This window comes from Geospiza fortis, unplaced genomic scaffold (assembly GCF_000277835.1).
Source record: "Geospiza fortis unplaced genomic scaffold, GeoFor_1.0 scaffold56, whole genome shotgun sequence".
Lineage (NCBI taxonomy): Eukaryota > Metazoa > Chordata > Aves > Passeriformes > Thraupidae > Geospiza > Geospiza fortis.
The window spans coordinates 132,974-155,639 of NW_005054413.1; the positions used below are offsets into that span (position 1 = coordinate 132,974).

General features: G+C 36.6%; 1 protein-coding gene across 3 annotated transcripts in view; it reads right to left on the bottom strand.

The window, feature by feature from the left end:
• Positions 1-8,235: 8,235 nt before the first annotated feature.
• Positions 8,236-22,666, bottom strand: part of MCPH1 (microcephalin 1) — a 118,206-nt gene continuing 103,775 nt past the window's right edge. For all 3 annotated transcript variants that reach the window (XM_031061417.1, XM_031061419.1, XM_031061418.1), the window contains exons 12-13: positions 10,206-10,443; positions 8,236-8,500 (exon numbers count right to left, since the gene is read on the bottom strand). In XM_031061417.1, the coding sequence (XP_030917277.1) occupies positions 8,445-8,500; positions 10,206-10,443 (294 nt within the window). In that variant the 3' untranslated portion in view covers positions 8,236-8,444. The remainder of the gene's footprint in view (positions 8,501-10,205; positions 10,444-22,666) is intronic.

Here is a 22,666-nt window from a genome sequence, read left to right on the forward strand (position 1 = left end):
CTTTTAAAAAACCCAAACCAAAACAGGATGTAAAATAAATAGCATCATTTGTCCATAAACCACCAGACTGTTCTGCAGGAGCAGTGTATAGACAGGGCCTGTGCTGATTCATTTCTAATGTAGCCCTTTATATTGAGGAGATCACAGGGCAGTAATGAAGAACCTCTGACCCTCTGTGGTACAGCAGAAATAAAGTATGGAAATAAACTTCTCTCTGAATTTCCTAACTTGTAAAACGTAGCTATCAGTTTTCAGGTATTCAGTTAGCTGAATTATGGGCAATGATACTGGCACAGAAATCACTCGTGAAGAGGCAGATATTAATACTTTCCTTGTGCAGGTCATGCAAAAGAGCACAGCTCTGCAAGTTAAAAACAAACATTGCTTCTAGGTACCCAGAGTTTATTAGGTCTGTAAATATGGCTGGATTCGGTGGCTCATTGTACAGATTATCTCGATATCAAACCCACAGCAAAGCAGTGTTTTACGTCACTGACTACCAGTAATAGCAATGCAGAAGCAGAGGTGTTGAGTTTAAATGTCAGCCATGACCTGAAGCTCTCAGCATTTTCCCACACTCGATTTGCAACATCCAGTTTTCCTGAGAGACCCCTGTATTTGTACTTTCCTTGTATAACTTGGGATTGGACATTTGTACAGCATTTTTTTCGCTGTGTTGGGAGCTGGAAATCTATCTTACGAATATTTTGTCTTACTAGGGAGTAAAGTAGCAATTTTCTTAATGAATTGCTGCTTATACAGAGCCCAGATACTAAGACAGAAATGAAAGATAAGACCACTGATATGAGTAAATTGTATTAGTTACAATTAGTTACACAACAGAGCACTTGTTCCTACTTTGAAAAAAGCAAAGATTTTCTTACCTCAGTAACTGAAGTTAGTTCTGTCAAAAATACAAAAGCAAAAAGTTACCAAGTTGAAATCAAGTATGCTTTTGGTTATTTATTGATAAGTTCGCACTTTTAAACTATTCTTTAATTCATTGGAAAGAATTCTGATATTATTTTAGATATAAACAGTACTGGAATACAAGACAGAGGATTGGCAGCTGTACTGGGAGTCCTTGTAAGTGAGCAAGCTCTCCCACTCACTGCATGCCACAAACAAATGGCATCTGTGCCAGGAAAGTGGGCAGAGCTGACCACTTTGCTACTCATTTCCTATGGTTATGTACCCATTTCATAGTCTGGTCCATGAAAAGAGACAGGTTTGTGCTATTGACACTGGAAGCATAGTCTTTCAGCAGTGTAGGGAGAACATAAAAAGAAAGAAGACACCCCTTATTTGGTGCAGTAGTGGTGGGGCCACAAAGCTGGATTGTTAAGATTTTTTGGATGCAGACTTCCACCTGTAGGGTTGGAAACTGATGGTTAATTAGGATGGGCAAGATTAAGATTCAACCTACACTGTTTCAGGTTGTGACTATGACAGCCACAACTGGAGCTATAGCAGACTTTGGTGCCATTAGTTTCCTTGAACTGTCACAGCCACAGATGCAACACACATCTTCTCTGCTGCCCTGACTGATGTCGTGGGCCATTGTCAGATGTTGTCTCTCTGCAGTACTGCAAACCACTGTAGATCATCATACCCATCTCTTCCAGCTGGTTTTGGAAGGTACAGAGTGTCTTGTATTACTGCCTGGCAGCAAAAAGGCCAGGAAGCACCTGGAATTGGTGCCATCAAGTCACCATGCCATTCAGCAAGATTGTCCAGCCTCCAACAATTCCTACCTCAGTTGTTTTTAAATCCATATAAACTTTTAAGATCCACTAAGTTCCACAGCTTGATTCTATGTGGTGTGAAGAGTAACACTGCCCTCTCAGCCATCTCTTTGGAAGGCAGGGGATTCCCCAGTTTATGCAATCATTTCTCACACAGAGGACACTTTGTAGGTTTGACTTTGCTTTTTGAACCTTCTCAAAATGTTCTGTATCTGTTTAGACACAAGGGAGAACAGAACTGAATACTTGTGTGCTCGGAAATGCAAAGGAAGATGCTGCTAGTTTTGGATTACTTTTGGATTACCTAGGCCTTTAGCTCTCTAACTTTGGCATGGGACAAAACTTCCTGAGATACAAACCTCTCTTCATTCATGATGTGATCTCCTGGAAAACTTCCGTTGGATATTCAGACAATCTTTATTAGGAGTCTTTGTGCTCCTGCTGTCTTTGTGCCTACCTACACTCTTAACTCAGATGCTCTATATTGCATAGATAGCAAATTTAGTGGTATGAGTAACCCTTATAAAGGTATACAGAGAACTGAAGGCCTGGGTACAAGGCCCTTGTTAACCTGGGCAGATCCAGGCTCAGATCTCCCATGGGTGCTGTAGCTTCATAGTTTGTGTATATCTCACTGCCTTTGGTCTAGGTATGCAAAAGATTCCAAATGGGGAGGCAGAAGAGGAGATGTTTCTGTAACAGAAGGGCTGTGATACTGTGCAAGACAGTATAGCTTAGAGACTATGGGTTTCTGTCTCTAATATAACACTCTTAAAATGTAATATATATGAAATATCGCTGACATCAAGGAAAAAGAGAAGACAAGAAAGCACAGAAGGAGAAGATGCTGGATAAAATCAGGGCAAAGTGAATCTCAAGCTCTATAACTTCAAATTCTTTTATTTGCAGCTAAGTCCTATAATAGCTTCTATATGGGTCATCAAAATATGTTCAGCATCCCTGCACTTAAGGACATTCTTCTCTTCATCAAGTAGGATACTGAGTGTAGCTGGGAATAAAATAACAGTGTTGATTCCCAGACTCTAGAACTCTGCTTTTAGCGTCAATTTTTTATTCAAGCCTGTGTTGCCTGGGCAATGTCAGGGGAAATATAAATCCTCTTCTGTAGGAGGAAATGCTCTTCCTCCAACTTCTAAAATTCTTATCTTTGTGTACAGCTGAAATATGATGAAGCATGTGTCCAAAAAAGTGAATTCCCAAGTCAGCATTTGAAGTGGGTGTGAATTTAAGGTTACTCAGAAATATTCAGTCATCGGTGGGGAGGAGGAGGAGCACCAGATTTCTTTAAGTGTACATTAAAAGTGGCAAAGGGACCAGCCAGGCTCTTCACAGAGGTCAAGTATCTGCAAGCTTTTAGCAGGGTTCCCAAGTGTCTTGATTTTCATACGAATTGACACATTAGGCTGTAATCAGAGCCGGCCCATATTTGTTGATTTCTTGAACTAAAACCTTCGCCTTCCCCACAAATGTTAAGATCAAAAAACTTGGGTTTGCTCAACTTAATCTTTAAAAAGTATAATGCAGAATTTTGAACGTTGGTTTAGTTTTGTCCACAATATGTTTCACAGAACATTTAAAGTCATGACAATTTCCATACTGCATGCATAAAAATCATCTTGGATTTAGGCTTATCTCTAGATCCATGGGACTACTTACTTAGTAAAACTTCCCCTGGACAAATTTCAGTTTGAGCGAATGATCTGGAATGCTTCACTCCAGAGCAGAAAATCTGGAAAATGTTTCTTCTTTACCTCTCCCCATACTTGTATCCAAGTCTAACTTGTATCCAAGTCTAACTTGTATCCAAGAAGTAAAAATGTAATTTAGAGATGAGATCATCTCAATAGCTTCGCAGTCATGAAGCTATCTTCTTCTCTGATTTTTAAAGTGTATTTCTTTAATTATTTGAAGTTTTGAAAAAGCTGGGTCTTAAGAGAGATCTATATACTGCAAAAAGTAACCACTTGCTGAAGAGTTTCCAAGTTTCAGCTTCAGCTGCCATGACTGTCACATGCACATGTCACATCAATAATATTGTGAAACTGCCTGCCCTCACACACTCCCTCCTAAAGACCTGGATTTCTCTGTTAAAAGCCCTGAGTGTATAGTTCCATAAAATCTGTGGTGAAGAGAGAAAAACAAATCCCAAGCAAAGCCTAAACCTGCCTGGACTGGTGGTACCAATCTTTCACGAACTCACATGTAGCTGCACCTTTTTTTTTTCCCTTTAAATAAATCTCTAAAACAATGTGAATGACATTGTGGGCACCGATAAATCCCCTTGGAAAATAAACGTCCCATGGCAGTTTTGTCTCTAGTCACAGCTCAGGTGCCTTCCAGACAGCAGAAACTACAAGGCAAACATCACAAGCCGGCACGGAAGAGGTCGCGGGAAGGTTCAGCCAGTGTGAGCTCGAGGTTCCCAGAGTAAGGAAGGTGAGTGAAGAAGGTGAGGACGTGCTGGCAGCCTGGGAGGGCTGTGCCACAAATCACTCTCTGAAGGATGTTCAAGGAAACGTGCAGTCGGGCATCACACCTGGCTGCTACTTAACACCTCAGTGTGCACAGCAGCCTGAGCCACTCCTGGGTGATCAGAGGTTGGTTCACATCTGTATCAACAGAAGGAAATCCCTGCCTTGTGAGGTCCCAGCAAAAGCTCTCAGCACACACCTGTGCTGATAACAGTGGTTATTTTTTTACCACTGGCAGTTTTTAGCCACCCTGTTATCAGCTGCTGTAGTACAGGCGATACTCCTCCAGAGCCTGTCAGGCAAAGAGCTAATTTTGAAATAAAGCAATAAAAGGAGATCAGAAATAAGACCCTGTTTATTGCAATAAGTCCACAGACATTTGGTTTTATTTTATGAGAGCTGTCATTAAAGATGACTGCTGGCACAGACAGAGGCTTGTTAATACTTTTCAGTGTGAGCAAATATTTAAGGTTTTTTTTGTTGTTGTGGGTTTCTTTGGAGGAAAAAATAATTAGCTTAATCAGTTTTCTAGATATTCTTACTGGTATACCTCAACTTTAAGCTTTGTGTTAGAAACACTGCTCCACACAGCCACAGTTACTGCCCAGAAAGACTAATTTAGAGCACCTTTGCCTCACAGTCCCTAAGGTTTCACCAAAAAAAAAAAAAAGTGTGTGTGTGTGCTGGCAGCTTCCTAGCACTGAATGTGCTGGTAACACTTTAGCACATAATGCAGTTGAGTCCTAGATTACATTCTATATAGATCAATTAATATAACACAAGTTTATTTTAGGGGAACTATTAACAGATGATCAAGTGATGCAATAGTTTTTATTACTTATTTTTATTTAAAAAGGAACAATCTCCAAAAAGCTGACAATAGTTGAATCAAGAAGATATCCAGAAACATAAAACAAGCTCAAAAAAACCTGTAGTTTAGTAAGTCAATACCAGATGGTTCACATACTGGGATCACTGTGAATATTTAGAGATATTTTTTTACTGTATTGATATACTTACCACAAATGCAGTTACAATCTAAAACGGATTACAAAAACAGAGAAAGGAGAAAATATGTAAGATCCACCTACCTCACTGGCATTCTTCCTTCAAATACATCCTTAGCCAATCTTACATTATTAGTCACTGAAACTAAGAAAGTTTTTTAGATCCTAAGCTATTTTTAATGGATATATGGTTTGAAGAGGACACCAATTTTGCTGCCATTCTGACACAGCTTAAGCAACACATTCTTCAAGGCCATGCCTGTGTTTGCCCTCAGTGTTTGTGTATTTGCCAATGTGAGTCCCAACTAAATTATGCAGTGTGGTAAAAGCTCTTCTTATCTCTGGAAGAGGAAGGATTGGAGGGATATCAGCGGTCTGTGCACCCAACTGGTACCACCTATAGCACTAATGAAAGTAAAATGGGTTAAAATGTGCCAGGAGTTAAACTACATTTACAAATTAGCTTAGCTAATGTGAATCTCACAGAGGAATAATGCTTATTTTGACTTTCCAATATATTTTGGTTTAAACATATTCTTAATTAAATTAAGCTATCTTAGAAAGACCTTTAATTGTACTAATGGGATTGAGCTAGAGAGCCTTTAGCAGGGGAGCAGGAGCTCTCTGAGGAGACACAGGAGCTATGCTGAGTCATTTCAACAAATGAATGGCAAAGTATTCTTGCAGGATGAAAAAGGTAAGGTTAAGACAACTTCTCCTAAAAAAAAAAAAAGGCACGCAATAGAGGAAATTAATAAAAGTTAAGTAGATCTTCCCAAGAAGGAGGTCCAGTACCTATTTGCAGAGCCCATGGCCATGCTGTGGCAGGATGTTCACTGACCACTGCAGGTTGGAAAGATCTCAGAACTCAAAGCTACTCATGAATCACTGATGCTTCTTGGTGCTGGGTGTACTCTTAGAAAGCAATCAGTCAGGGTGGACAGCAGTCCTGTTGCCCAGAATGTGAGACCAGAATTTGGAATTCAGTTTCTTGCTGGTTGTATCTGCCTGTCTACTAGAAATTCTGCAGGAAGAGCCGGTAGACAGGGATTTCCATCAACCATAGAATTTAAGGTGGAATTATCTAAATTGGCAGATTGTGTTGTTGGAAACCTTTTAATTTAGAAAAAAAGGATATTAGACTTTTCACTGTCAAGTCTTTACATGTGTGACTAATAAAGACCAACAAGATGATCCAAGAATTTACAACTTAAATAGCTGAGACTAATCTTAAGAAGATTTATGAGAAAGCTGATTTGGAGTGCTATATTCTATAAATTAATAGTGACAGATTTTTATGGGTAGTACACTTAGGAAATTACTAAAAAATAAAACCAGGAGGTTGTTAAAGTCAGAGTTAAGCAGTATAATTCAAACAAATGATTCTGTTATTTACTGGCAACCATATGTTCACATGCCACAACCTATATAAATATTTTTATTTTACTATATAATATTGGCAACTGCCTTCTTAATAAGGGGGCTCATAAGGTCAAGGCTGAAGAGTGATAATATGTTATCAGTGCTCTGCACTGAATAGGTAAATAGTTTTGATGATAAACTGTTCAATTTGTAGACAGACATGATTACCAAATTTTGTATCAAACATAACAGTTTTTATATCAAACATACTTTTCCTACTTTTCCATTTCCACTGTTAAAAATTTGCATATCAGAAAACTAAGCAAGAAAAAGACCTCAGCAAATTAGATTTTATAGTTTACATACCAAATCCAGCTATGTAACACTTGAAAATGAGGTCTTAACCTTTTGAGTTACAGGTGCTTAGCATTTCAGAAAATAAAATTAGTTTTATTTTCCATAGAAGAATCACAATGTGAAGCTTTTCCATTATAAGTATATTTAACATTTTACAGATCAACTATACAAATGCAATTTGTACCTGAAACAGTCGGTCACCTACAGATACTGCTGAACTTGTTTTGAAGAAAAATACTGTATAATCCTTGTTTACAGAACTTTTATATTCAAATCTCTTCCAAAGCCCAAGAATTAGAACAATGCAATAGAATGGCAATGTTAAAATAACATAAAAATCAATTATTATATTTTGATTTTTCATAATATTAACTCAAAATAATATTTTTATACAGAGTTTGCATTTTCTTATGCTGATGGAACTCTGATGGGAACACTGAGTTTGGAAGGTGCGAGTTATGAGCTGCCTTTAAATTACTTGATAACATTACTCTCTGTCATGCTACATCATTTTGATGTATGGTACTTATTTGGTACTTGGAAATCTTTTAAAGGAGCTTGTACATTTATAGATCAACAGGTGCTATGCTACATGCTTTACATATAAACCTCACTTTGTGCCTGCTAAAAACAAATCTACAGATTAAAGAGGAATTTAATATGTAAGACATTTGCATGCATTTTGCAAGCATACCTAAAGGATTTCATAGCATGTTCCCTTTTCAACATATTTTAGCATTTGAAAGATGTTCTGTCTAAATGCATTTAACTCAGTCTGTAACTGTGGTTTCAGCCTAGGTGTAAGGTAAACACATTTTGAGATTCAATTAAAAGCATTGAAATAAAACAATACCTTAACTACACATCTGAGTATACTTACTGAGTTTCACTTATTTTTGAAAACTCAGTTTAGAAGTGCAAATTTATGCCAGCAGGTATGAGTTGAGCACCATGGGCAACCTTATCCTTTTACCAAAGAAATATATCTAGCAATGATCATGGAGGTGTGGCAACATGGCCCTTCAGGTGTGTGCAGAGGCACTTGGACTTGAAAAGCCAACAGGATTCCTGTATCTGGCTGGGATCACAGCTCCTGCTGACTGCACCAGACCCAGCTCAGGCACACTCATCCACGCTGAGTGCACATCTTTTAACTTCACTGCAACATGACCAACCTTGCTTGAAGACTAGAAAATTCCACTCCCTCCCAGTGAACAGTGATTCCTTCAGCTTTTAGTTCCAAAGGTCTTCAAGAAATAAACAAAAGGAAGATGACTTTTACTAGGGAAATACTTTATTTCAAAACCTAAAAATTTCACAAGATGAACACTTGCACAAATATTAAAAATATAGAAATTGTTCCTCCGTATTTATAAGTCTGTGACTTGCATTTTCTTTGGAATTTCCTTCACAGCTTATTTTTTTGTTGAATCCGAGTTAGGCGTGTTTCCTTACAACCATATGGAAACTCTTGAGTTAGCTCACATCTGAAAAATGTAGTTTTCCATAGGACATATTGTATACTGAGTGATTGAATCTAAAATAAATTAAAAAAAAACAGGATTATTAAAAATAAAATACAAAAGAAACAGATGATAAAGCAACAATGTGCTTCAGAGCAGTTTCTGTTATAAAGCAGTTTGGTGGAGCTAAGAACCCAGAGAGAGAAAATAAATGTGAACAGTCAAATGGTAATAGTACAAGCACTTACCATTTACTTAAGTTTTAAAAGGGTGCTGCATTACTTAGTTATGTGCTTTTTGTTCCAGTCAACCTTGAGTGAATTAATTGGCAGCTGGTACTAATAGCAGAAAGCAGATAGCCACAAACCAACTGAATTGCAACAGCTGAGTGTGAAAGACTAGAAACACCTTCAGATCTGATTTATTTATTTAAGACAGCAATTTATAGGTGACACTGTTCATACTATTATGTACACAGTTGCTGAGAATGGGGCAGAGCTTCAAAACTCTGTATAATTCCTTTAAACCATCATATAGAAATACTTTTTTCTGAGATTAGATGATTCATCAAAATGAACTAAAACCCATTAACTGGAGTGTGACCATGCCTCGTGAGCAGGATGTAGTGATTAGAAATCAGACTGCAAAAATGAACTGAGAAATCTGTAAATGGCACAAAAAATGTAGAGTCTTTTTTGTTAGCAGCTGGCTATGCAATTCCTTCAGTCTACTGATGGGCTGAAGGTGGCCTGTGCAGTTGCAGGGAGCTCATGAGACCTGGGATAAGGCAGACCCCCATGAAATCAGTAGAAGAGTGGGACACACGAATCACAAACTGCTTTAGATCATTGCATTTATCCATCTGGAGCACTACTATTGGAAACTTTTGTGTTCAATTTACTCTTATTTTTAGTCCTGCATAAACCTCTGGTTTCATTACCTGCTCACTTTTTTTTTGCTCTCTAAGTCTTCCTGGAGAAACTGGAGAAAGGTACAAGAAACAATGCCACCTTCTTATGTCTCCCTTGTCAATCTTCACAATTTTATACTTTAAGTAAGTATGACATTAAATGTGCATTTAGATGATAATTTTTCCCTTATGGCTCACTTTTCCTTTCTTCTTTAATGGTATTTTCATTCAGGTTTTAAGTCATTATGATCTAACAGTATTTGAGGTCAAGAGATTAGGACTTGCTTGGCTACTCTCGTATAGCATCAACTCCTGTGGTACATTTATTGCTAGGGTATGAGCGAGACACTTTCTAGAGAAGTTCGACAGAGCATATGACATAAAGCTTTTTTTTCTAAACAAGATCCCTTTTTGGGAAATACTCTTGCTGAAAATAGAGTCTGTCAGAATAGGTGGCAAATGAGTTGGAAAAATGATAGACTAAGAACTCAGAAACTTAACAGCAGGTGTTAAAAAGAAACTTTTTGTAAATAAAATGCAGACTGCAAAAATTGTCTTTCATACAACACATCATTCAGGAAAATTTATCAGAGGGTGCCAGTCACCATATCATACAAAAGATACACTTGAAAATATTTGTATGATATTTGTTCTAGGAAAAATTAAAATGGTGAGTATCAGGACCACCATAAAGCCCTCTTAGCTGTAAGAGAAAGATCTCATCATAGAGACAACTTTCCTGAAAATCCAGCTGTAGCAGTTGGTTCCATTTTCTTCCCTTCATAACCTCAGTTTAGTGAAATATTTTTGATAAGTTTTAAAATACACATTCTGCAATATTTTTTATAAGTTGAAATTTGGTGTCTTACCTAATATCCATTTTTCTGATAAAGATATTATTTCCTGGTACTTCTTTCCTGGTTTTTTTCCTATACAGATTTTTGCCTGACGTAAGGCTTTACATATTTTCCCTCCTGCCAGCTGTATAAGTTCAATTAGCTTTTTGCAGGGTGGCTGACTGGTAGGAGATACAAACATGACAGGCTGGTTTGAAAAGAGATTCTGTTGGTATTTTCCTGTTGATAGATGACGCTGAAGCCTGCAGATCTGTATTTGAGGAAACAAGAAAATTAATTAACCAGTGTGCTACATTTCCACTCAAAATACAATTCTTGTTTTTCATAATTCAGAAAAAAAAAAGAAATATATTAGTATGAACTTTACTTTTTCTAGTGTATCAGAAATTATTGGGTAAAATATACAAAGGATTTTCTCTACTTGATCAATACAATTCCCAAGCCAGATTTTGAGATTATTTTATATTTATGAAAATATTTTATTTAATTTTTATATGACATTTTACCTATGAAACTTCTTAAAGCACTTGACAATATTATTTTTCACCATAGTCTTACATTCTTACATTTATAACACTTGCTATGACACAGAAATCTTAAAAGGAGATTATAAATTATTATAGTCTTGCAGCACAAATACAAACTGTGATAGTCTTTATAATATATAATGCTTGTTGGTTTGTATTGAGGAGTTTAGAAACATATCTAACTCTGAGTTTAAACTACTTTAGGACCTCTTTTTCTCTCCTGTGCTCCACAGAAACAAACTATATTTTTGCTCAGATGTATGAAGTACCACAAAAGTACCAGCACTCAGAGTGAAACAATTAGTGTAAACCCTTTTGTGTCCACAAAACCAAAATAAGCTCTCTGTAAATGCTGTGCAGCTTGTAACATTTGATCATTATAGCAAAAACCTGCTTGATCTATATAAGGCAAATTTTATTCTCAGTATATACCAGGCAGAAAAGTGTTGCAGCAACTAAAGCCATTTCCTTTAGCTGTAATATGCATAAAAGCAGTGCATACAGCAAGTGGATACAGCATGGTATGCAAAATTAAGTTTTCATATCAAAATTAAAAAAAAAAGATCATATTTCTTAGTGTGAGGCTGCTGTTGACCTGCCAGAGCAATGTAGATTACAGCTCTGATTTTCTATCATTATTCAAAGTCTGGAAAATTTATAATGAGACTGGAGTTAATTGCAGGATGAGAACAAAAAGAAATGTTTCATATTATGTGATGCTTGGCATTTTTTATACAGATAACATGAACATGGAGTAAAGGTCATTTTTCTTATATCTGGTTTGTTAGACATCTGAATATGAAACTGTAGCATGTGAGGTGGTGAAACTGGAACAGTGGAAAAATTAGCTGTTGAGTGGATTCCTTCCACTCAACACACAAACATGCTGGGAAACTATAGGCACTTAAGAATCTAATGTGATAATGTATGTGCTTGGCAAACGTGCAGCCAATGTAAGAATCTCCACCTGATTTGCAGGGGTTTATAAAGCCACGTGGTTCCATGGCATGTTCACAGATAAAAGTCCAAGCGAATTGCCCTAGCACTTCTGATCAATGAGCTGGAGGAAGATTCTGCAAAGCCTGAAACCCATGGTAACTTGAGGCTTCAGCTCAGTGGCTCTGTCACTGGCCTCTGCTGTTCTGGGACATGTCAATCCATGTCAACCTGAATTTTGAGATCTCCTCCATCAATAAATAATTCAGCTTTCTCAGATTGTTAATTCCTTGGTTGCTCTCCTGAGAATAAAATTAGGTTGATTCTTTGCTTTCTGAATTCACTAAGGTATAAGGACAGTGACTGCTATGGATGAAGCAGACAAAGAAGACTCAATCAGAACCCAAGAAATACCCTATATTTTCTATTCCTTCATAAACTGAGGTTTAGGAATGGCATAGCACACCTAATCCTGTATCATAGCTGCTAAGTAATTTTGTTGATCACAGTATCATTGCAGTTATATTGCAAACTTTGGAGGACCCAAACTTATTGAATATATCTGATGGCCCTTCCTGCACCCGATGCCTTGCACTCTGGATTTGGACTCAGTGGAGTATTGCCTACCTCCATCTGAGCAGAACACTCTTCTAGGAGTGCCTGTCTGCTGGGCATCTTGGTGTCAACAAAACCTGAAAATTAATAATTGTACTGTTTTAATACATGGGATCAGATTTGGGATTCTCTAAGAGTACCATTTGTGATGGGTCTTGTGAGATTTAGAGGACATGATTCCTGTCTTAAAAGGAGATTGGTCAGGAACAAAAGCCACTTTGCAATCTGTGATGTACAGAGCAGTGTGATTTTGGTATTACTAGGATTGCAATCATTAATCTTCATTTAAAAAATGTGCTCTTGTGAAACTATGAAAGTGCTTGTTGTAAGCACTTTCAACAAATTCAAGTATGCACTATAGTGAAAAACAACAACCTTTCTGTATCAACCTCATAATGGCCTCATGACAGATGCAATGCCATCTTAGCTCATCTGACACAGAGCTCTTTGGAATTATTGGCACAAATCAGATGCAACTGATAGAAAAAAATACAATTCCAAAGAGGATATAGCGCTAGTTTATCTACAATAGATTACATTTAACTAAAAAAGACAAAACTCACACTGGTTTTGTCAACCTGAAACCCTAAGATTTTAAAGATAAAAATTATTAGAATCGATAAGTTTTTATCTTAAGAAGGCAGTAGGACTTGTGTTAGATAGAAGACACCAAATATAAATTGTTGCAATCTGCTATTTTCTGCATATTTTAGGGAATATTATTTAAAAGGGCTAATTGTATTCCTGCTTCCTAAAAAATTTCCCCTGAAAGGATTTATTTGCTGCCATTGTAATGAAAACTTATTTATATAATACATCGTCCTATAGAAACAGCTGTTGGATGAAATTAATATTAAAGCAAATGTGTACATAGCTAATCATAAAATCGGGAAACCCAAATTTTAAGGACCTAACTGCACTCACCTCAGCTCATGTGCACAATTAACATGCTTTATTTATGCATTCAGTATATAGTAGCATCACCCAGAGGAAGGAAATGTTGCTGTGCTATAGAGAGGCTTTTCTTAAACTGTGCTTACAATTCCATCTGGGTTCATTGCCAGTGCATTTGAGAGGAGGACAGGCTAAGAACACAGCACATCCCAGTGGCAGCATCAAAGGAAGGGTTCAACATGGACTGTCACCTCTGCATTTCCTTTGTCTGGAGCAGCACCACCACATTCCCAATCAGCTGTGCCTGGATTTGCTCAAGCACGCTGGATCCCCTCACAGGCCACAGAGAGGCAAAAAATCCCAGCGTTTACATTTAGAGTTCAGAGAGGAGTCTGGAAGGTTGGAAGGTTAACTTTGCCTGCTGGCCCACTGGCCTGGAAGCTGCACTGCTGGCCAGCTGCTGAAGGGCAGCCAGCTGACCACACAGGCTTTGGCAGGGGGACCAGAGGGCACAATCAAGCTCTTAGCCCTGAATTGACTCAGCTGCCTTTGCAACATCAAAGCCTTTGCGACACTCCAGGGGTGCTCCCAGTCCTTTGAAACCATACCCATTTCATGCAAACTTTTACAAATAAAGAAATAATTCCTTAGCAGAGACCAAGCCTGGGAAAATATCAGATCCCAAAAGCAACTATTTCCACAAATTGTGGATCTATAAGTCAGTAGTTATGGTTGCAGTTGTGTTAGCACTGATTTTCATTTCCAATTGTGTTCTTTAGCAGATGAACACTAAAACAAAGTGTTATTGACCCATCTATTTAATCTTTCTGGTAAAGACTCTAACCATGAACCTCATACTTTCACTAGCTGGCTGAATGGCAGGAAGACACCTTTTATATGAATACTTTTCTCACAAATGTACCATTAATGTAGTTGTTTGTTTGAACCTAAGTTTTCAATGGAAAAAAAAATACTGCTGACAGAGGTAAAACTTAAGGAGAATGTATTACAAATAAATAAAGTCTTTCTTTGCTATAAAGTAAAAAAATCACAAAAACCTTCACCAACTATTGTCCCACCTGTGACTCATTTTCAATTCCCCCAAGCCAAAAGAGCATATAATATAAAAAGTCCTAAACTTTGTAGTTTTGTCTAGGACGGTATGAGAATACCTCCTGCTGGGCAAGGTGCCAGAACCAACACAAAACTCCATAGGAGACAGCTGTCAAGTGCTACAAAGGTATTATCTCTGAATAATACCTGAATTCTTGTAACATGTAGGAAAATAAATATTTTGAATGCACATTGAAATTTTTAAGCAATGAAACAGATAATTTCCTATATATAGCACTCAATTTTCAGTGTCCAATTTTCAGAAAATAGCACATGAAGAAATGTGCAGTCTGAATTGCTATTAGAATAATAATATTTCACAAAAAATGAAATTAATAGTATGGTTATGATTTATTAAAATTAATAAAAATTGTATTTGTAGCCTAGAATTGATAATGTGAAGTACAGTATACTTTAAAAATATACATAATGTAGCCATCTTTAATGATTAGACATGTCTGAAAATTTGTGCATGCACTGTACAATCAATGTATGCATTATTAATCTTCATTCTTAATTTCAATTATTGACTAAACATTAATAAATCTAAAAAAACCCCTTATGATTTATTTTATAATTAATATTCAAGCAATTAATATAGTATTTATGAGAACATGGAAAGCTGTAATGTCTTGGTTATTGTTACTTGCAAAAATAATTAATATATTCTACTAAATACAAACAGCAAAAAATAAAATTGCAGACACAAGTTTTAAGAGAGAAGATTGTATATTTTATGGTTTATATCTATCCAAAGACTAAGTACTATTTCATTTGAAATTGATGATCAAAATTTATTTATTGCTCCTTTTCAGTAAAAAGAGAACTGACTGTTGAAGTGTTAATGATTAGTTTACTATTCTGCAAATATTAAATGACAAAACCCCTACAAAATGGATGAACACCAAACCCCACAAGCTTTATGCTTTGATAATGTACAAATTTAACAATAAGAGACAAATAAAATAGCATATTAATTTAATATAGTTTACTGATGTTGCTGGGGAAACATTAAGCTCTAAGATTTTTATATTCACATTATTTCAGTATGGATCAATATACTGTCTAAGTAATGTTTACATTTTCGGTTGCTATAATTCTTTATGAAGCCCTTGTGAGGAACAAAATCAAAATTATATTCCTGTTAGGAATCATTAAACTTGCATGGTGATATGCATTTTCAGAGTGTCATTTAGTAAAAATTTAAAAGAAAAGCACATATGTGGAGCCCCACATACATAGAGATCAAGGGCTTACATCCACACAAGTGAGCCATCAGCCTGCTTCTGATGAAAAGGAAGATATTGCAGTATGCAGACCTCTGAAAGTACAGTTATCCTGCAGTGAGGAATTTGCAGAATCTGCAGGACCCTACAGGGATCAAGGAATGATTCATGTTAACAATGCAGTACTGCTGCAAGACAAAGAAGAAATGCTTTCTTTTTCATCTTTCTAAATATCGGGTTTAATAGGATAGAAGCAACTAATCAAATAGCAGCTCTATTTTTGTAGGAAAAACATGTGCCATACATTTTTAACTGAAATTAAAAGCTTATCATTTTAGTTTGTTGGGTTTTTTAAATTATTTTAGCACTTGGCTGAGTTTTTTAACATGTTGGGAATACTAAAATTCAAATAGTATTCACTAAAAGCTTTAAAAATTACATTGAAATGCTGCACTAGATAAATAAATTGGTGATGTCTGGCATGAAAAAAGCATGTTAGGACCTGGAAACAACCTCCTTCAGCAAGCAGTTTCACAAAAAAAAATAGATCCTCAGCTTTCAAGAATGTTGCGTCAGTTAATGGAACACAACACTGATGCAGGACCCCAACTGGTTCTGGATGTACTGCCATCCTTTCATCTCATCAGCACCCAGAACCTCATTCCACTCTTGGGCATGACATTGCTAGTGATGTTTTTCATTCTCAGAGCAAAACTCAACTTGCAACATTCATGCAATATAAATTAATTACAAACATGGTGTCTTTATCTCTGACTGTTTATTGAAACAATGCTTCCTCATTGGTTGTTGATATCCTTTGGCTAAAACAGAAGCTCACTGTCTGTCAAGACTTCAGACAGTCAGAAGTGAGAACATTTTGAATGCTTGATAAGGCTACACTAGCCCCCCAGCACACCCACACACACACGGAGATTGTGTACAGGCAAACAGGCCATAGGCTTCTGCAGTAGAAAACCCAGTGTTCTGAGCCAGGAGCCAGAGGTGGAAGAGGATAGAGTAGAATATCTGGTCTAGAAAAAAGAAAGTTTCAATGTCTGGTCTTGGAAAATAAAAAGGAAAATAAAAGGAGAAATGGCATACAGTTAAAACTGTATTATCTGAAAAATTATTCAAAACATTTTCTTCCCCTCCTCTGAGACTCCTTCGCATAAGTTTCCTGGCCAAGGCAAGGGCAAAAGCAAGAACACTTGAATCCAGACAATTCAGCTGATATTGTTTCTTTCTATTGCATTTTGGCAGACAACCGTGCTTCTCTCAAATCCCACAGACTGATAAGAAAAGTTAATTTCACCAATTTATACTCTGAAAGCCTGAGTCCCACTGGGAATACTGTATGAAAATGTTTGGCAAATAAATCTACTGTTTGGCGGATATTCAAAATTATACTGGAAGATGTCTGAACCATTTTTTTCCGGCATATCAAATTTTTGCAGGAAAAGAAAAAATAACTTATTTTTAGTTTAATTTCCTTGTTTTCCAGAGATAGAACTATTTTTAAAAACTACATAATTCAATGTAATCAACTATAGATTAATAAAAAACAAATCAGGGTAAAGCATTGTCTTTTCCCTTTTGAGAATAACTATGACTTGCAAATCAAGGAGCTGTATTACCAATATACATATGATTTAAAAACACTCTGATAAGATTGTAGGATAGGGTCACTTTACTATAACTACTTGCTTAGAACTTCAAACATATTCTGAAATAAATATATTTGCATTTGGTTTCAATACAAACAAATATTTTTGAAATTAAAAAGTCCTTTAATTACAAATTTGCTGACTAAGAAAAGATTTTTCAGGACTAGAAATTTAAACCTTTCTTCCAAAATACCTCAAAACTTGTCCTTCCACTTCATCTTATTTCAAGAGAATTCAAGTGACTACAAGGCAGTGATAAGAATGCAAACTGCAATTGGAAATTTATAACAAAATTCTGCAAATTATAATTGGGAAGGGTTTTCCTCACCAGAATATCAATAAAGCAGCCCTGTTCCATGCCCCATGCCAAAGTGGTGTATGAGTGTGGCACACACACCTCTGAGCCCTGCACCACAGGGACACCATGAGGGTTACATGTACTACATGTGACAAGTCCCCAAGAATCCCTGTAAAATTTAAAGACAGAAATCTTCCACCTCCATATACAATCTAGTCCAATGCTTATCTTCTCTCACAGTTAGAAAGATTTCCTTAATTATATAACCTAAATTGCCTCTGATGTATTTTCAGCCCTTTATTTCTTGTCCTAGTGCCAAGGAACATGGAGAACAATTTCTTCTTTTCCTCTTTGCAAAAACCTTTAAATATTTGAAGGCAGTTATCATGTCTCCACTCAGCTGTCTCTAGACTAAACAAACACAGTTCTTTCAGTCTTTGCACTGGGGTCATATTTTGTAGACCTCTGATAGTTTTGTTAGTCTCCCCTGGATTTTTGCCAACGGATCCCACATCTTTCCTGAAGTGTAGTGCCCAAAACTAGACATGGTATTCCAGCTCAGGCCCCACCACTGCTCTCTGCACACTGCAAACAATTCACGTGTTTTATGCTTAGCATTCCTGTTAACACATCCTTGAATGCCTGCTTCTCTTATCGGAGTATGACAGAGGTTACATATATTGGTTCAGATCCTCTAAAATGTTGAGTTGCTCTTTGGGCAGAACTATTGCATTGCCACTCTGCAGGGGATTATTTCTCTGCCTTTGCAGTTGTCTTTACTGAACTCCATCATACTTACTTCTGACCATTTCTTCTATCTGTCAAGGTTAATTCCAGTCTGTTGTAGCTTAGCCCTGGTGGCAGCTAAGCGCCACAGAGCCACTTGCTTCCCCGTTCTGTGGGATGGTGGGAGGGAGGAAATTCACAAGGGTGAAAGTGAGAAAACTCATGAGGTGAGATGAAGACAGTTTAGTAATTAAAGAACTGACAGAGTGAATCTCCAGTTCTACTAACTTTAGGTTATGATTAATCAGACTTTATAGCCTGGTAGCTTAGGAAAAGCCTAGATAACAAATACAGTATATGGATGGAACAGTTGTACATTTTATGCCAATGGTTCCCACATGTGCTGGTGTGGTGGCTTCATTATGTTTATGACAAAGAACTCATGTGATCATTTATGGATCTTCTGCGCAGGAGATCTAAGTGAGCAATGTTGAATCTACCATTTTATATCTGGTATTATTGGTAGGACTCTCCACCTAACACAGTTTGTAGATGCATGGAAGTCCATATGTCTCAAAAACACAAAGCAAGCAAAATAAGAGCAGAAAGTTTCTTCCCTTAATTCAACTGACAGTTGAACAAAGGCAGTTGAGACCATATGCAAACCAGGACAATCCTAACCTCCAAATAATTTGATTTAGACAACCAGCCATGACTTTAAAAGTTATGTAATATATAGATGTTCCTGTTTTTCCTCACAGCTGACAAAGACCTGTTCTTGATGGATCTATCCCCACAGGACCTTTGGTGAAAAGATACTTATATTTTTACTGGTCTAGTTTAATGCAATTTTGAAATGAATCTGTTAGTCATTCCCATGGAGTGTACTTTTAGTTCCCACTGTGGAGCACCCATCAGGGCACACTGTACTCCATTTGGATGGAATACACTCAGAAGATGGGCTCAGTTCAGGGGGCAGGCTGGAATGAGCCCAGAGCCCGAAGTGTGAGTGGTGTGCACAGTGCTCTCACCACTTACTCCTCACACACTCTGCAGATCCCTTTCCAGTTGCCTGGATCACTGACTTCTAGACACAGGCACCCGAGAGCATGGAGTCACTTCTGGCAGATGGAATGGGGTAGTGATATAGGTATGGGATACTTCTTTCAAATGGATTTATTAACTGCACAAAAATAATGACCTCAACTAAATGTAGGCTGTCTTTTAACATCTGCAACTTGCCCATATTGGTATCTCATAGTTCATTCTTATACAGCAACAGAAGGAGGAAGATTAGTTGCATTTTGGCATTTATTCCCTCATATTGCAACCATTTACCCATATTTCATATAAGGTCTCCTTACTGAAATCTCCCAACCCACATAAGGCAAATTGTTTGCTGGGTTTTTGTTTTAAGAAGACCAGTGCATGAGGCCAGTATGTTATTAATTTCAGCAGAGTAGCTTAAGGAATGAAGTATTAATGAAGTAAATAGCAATGTTTAATCATATGAGAGTAAACACTTGCATTTTTACAGACTGAAAGAATACATTTCCAGATAACTATATTTCAGTGATGAAAGACCACACTGAAACAGAAATTCCATGAGCTAATAACATGCTGCACTTAATGGAGAGCAACTTGATACTCCCCATGGTTAAATTCTACAAATGATGAAGACACAAGGCATGGAAGCCCAGTATTTGCATTAAAGAAAAAAATTCAAAATTATAAGCTCATTACAGCTACCTTAGGCTTTTCAGATATTGGATCATTTTGGACAGTCTACTTTTTTTTTTTTAATTAGCACAGGATATTGTGCAGTGAGTTTCAAGAATGACATTTGTTTTGCTGGCTTAGTGAAGTGGGGAATCCTTCCACTTGCCTTTATCAGTAAATGATAAATCCAGTGCTGTCAACAGATTTTCTATACCTGGCAATGTGCAGATGAATAATACTTTGATAAATAAAAGAGTTTTCTATTCCAGCAATAACAAAGTGAGCAATCTTGTTGAAAGGAAAAGCCTGGCAAATGTGAAGGGTTACACAGATGTTCCCAAATGGCTCATTCCCCCAACAGTTGTATGAACCCATAATAAATGCAATCTTAACATTTAAACTAATTGCTAGTTTTATCATTAAAATATGAAAATGTGAATCCTTTTGCTGTGTCTGAGCAGACTGAATTGTTTTTCAGGAAGACAGAATACATTCTTCTCTCTGCTATTTAGTTTTAGCTGAATGCCATTGCAACGCCCAGCAGTAACTCAGTGTGTGCCAAACATGAATATTTTTAAGCGTCATTTGAGTTTTAGAGGCTACAGTAAGTGATGGGAACACAATCGTCTTGGGAATCTACAAATAACTTTAAAAAACCTCATAAATCTGGCTTTCATGTTTAGGTTTTCAACAGCTTTATGAAATATGTCAAAGCTTTAACACAGTGAGTTCATTTTCCTTCACATTTCTGAGGATGGACTTCTCAATCTTTTTTGATATGCTGCAGGGAACAAATAAAAAGTACTTGGCTTAAAAAACTTAAGCATCAGCAAATTAGACTTTTTGAAAGTTGCTTTCTTATTTTAATTTTTTTTGCATCAACAGAGGAAAAACTAAGTAGAGCAGCCTAAAGTATTCCCTCATCAAAACAACCACAAAACATTTCTGTTTAGCACACAGTATATTACAACATACCAAACAAAATATAAACAAAAATGTGATGTATAATTAAAAGATTTTTTTTCTTAAATTGTTTAAAAAAGATGCATCATAATGACTAAGCACAACAGAAATCTGGAGAGCTGCATTCAGAAGTCCCATGCAAACTCTCTACTTACAGGGAAACACATGCACTACAATGATAATTATCAGGGAATTCTTGGTTTTTAAAATATGAACTAAAGGGTCAGTTGAAATTACATCAAAATCCAACAGCAAAAATCTTTAAAATTGTCTGAGAATCACAAAAATGAGCCCACTCAAAGAGATTACCTGGCATCACACATGGTGCAACTGCTGTGGAATGCTGCCCATTGCAAAACTTGACCTGATTTGGGCTGCTGTCAGAAACTCCCAAAAGAACTGCTATCATGATTACCTCTATAACTTCCCTAAGTAGTACTCCTTGGCAGGAATACTTTATGTGTAATAACATCTCCTCTTCACTTAATCTATGTCACAAATTGGAAGATCCCATAGGAAGAATGGAAAGCAGAGACATTTAATCCTCCAGCACCAAAAGCATCAAGTGGACTTGCCAGCACACACAGAGCAAAAAAACCCCTATGTATTCAAATATTTGACCAGGTGGTTTTTATCAATTATGTTTTAAAATTATCATTACTCAAGAAATGTTTTTTGGAGAGGACCACTTTCTTCATAGGTGCTAAACAAAAGACATGACAGACAATTTCTATTTGAAGATTATTTTAATGAATGATTGTACTTTTTAGCATGACAATAATATAAGAACTTTGACTATATTGTGACAGCAAGCCGGGACTATCTTCTATATAATTGAAGGAGAAATATTTATGTTGGAATACAGAATAAGTTTAAAGCTATGATAGTTGGTAGGGTAATGGCTGAGTACCTGACACTAAATTTATTGTCTTTGCTCTTATTTCTCAAGTTAAGGATGAGCATTTGAAAAGGATTTGTTTTAATAAAACGAAAAAAATGAATTCACAAACCACAGTTGTAAGCTGTGCATAGTAACAAATGATGCTCTTCTAAAAGTAACCAATACCAGTACCTGTTTAAGGAATTGACATTTATGAACTTGTGAGCTAATACACCAAACACATTTGCAGTAGATCACCCCGCTGTTTTCTTCTCAAGAGTCTACAGGAGGCAGAGCAGACGCTGTCTCAGTAGCCTGATCAAACGCCAGAGGAAAACAGAAGTCTAACATGTTGTTGCTGCAAATAAGAAGCTTGAAACTTAAACCTTATTTGGAATACAATCTTATTCCTGATTAGGATTTCAGATGCATTTGAGATTTTGACATGTAATAACATTTCTGCTTTTTTTCCTTTTTTTTTATGACTTATTTCTGATTTAACTTTTTTTTCAGTGACAAAGATAATGGAACAATATTAATTTGACTTATTTGATATTTGCATTTGCTCTTGCAGGAACTGTCTTAATGAAGTTAAAATAAAAGCATGACACTAAAGGTGAAGCTATTGAAGTGCTAATCTGAAGTGGCAATCTAAAACCAATTCACAAGAAAGTCCACTTCTATTTACTGAGAATCTAATGGTCATCTTCTAAAAACCTTAAAAAAAATTCTTGTAAATTCCATATGGAATTCGAGTTTGTTTTAAATTTGAGCTTGCCAGTTATGATGCAGTTAAATATGGAGAACTAGGCAGACTTATTATGGCAGTGGACTTTCAGTGACTTCTCATGCTAGCTGGGCAAAGTTTGTAGGGTCAAACTCCTGACCCTGTCCTCCTTTCTGAGTTTCTTT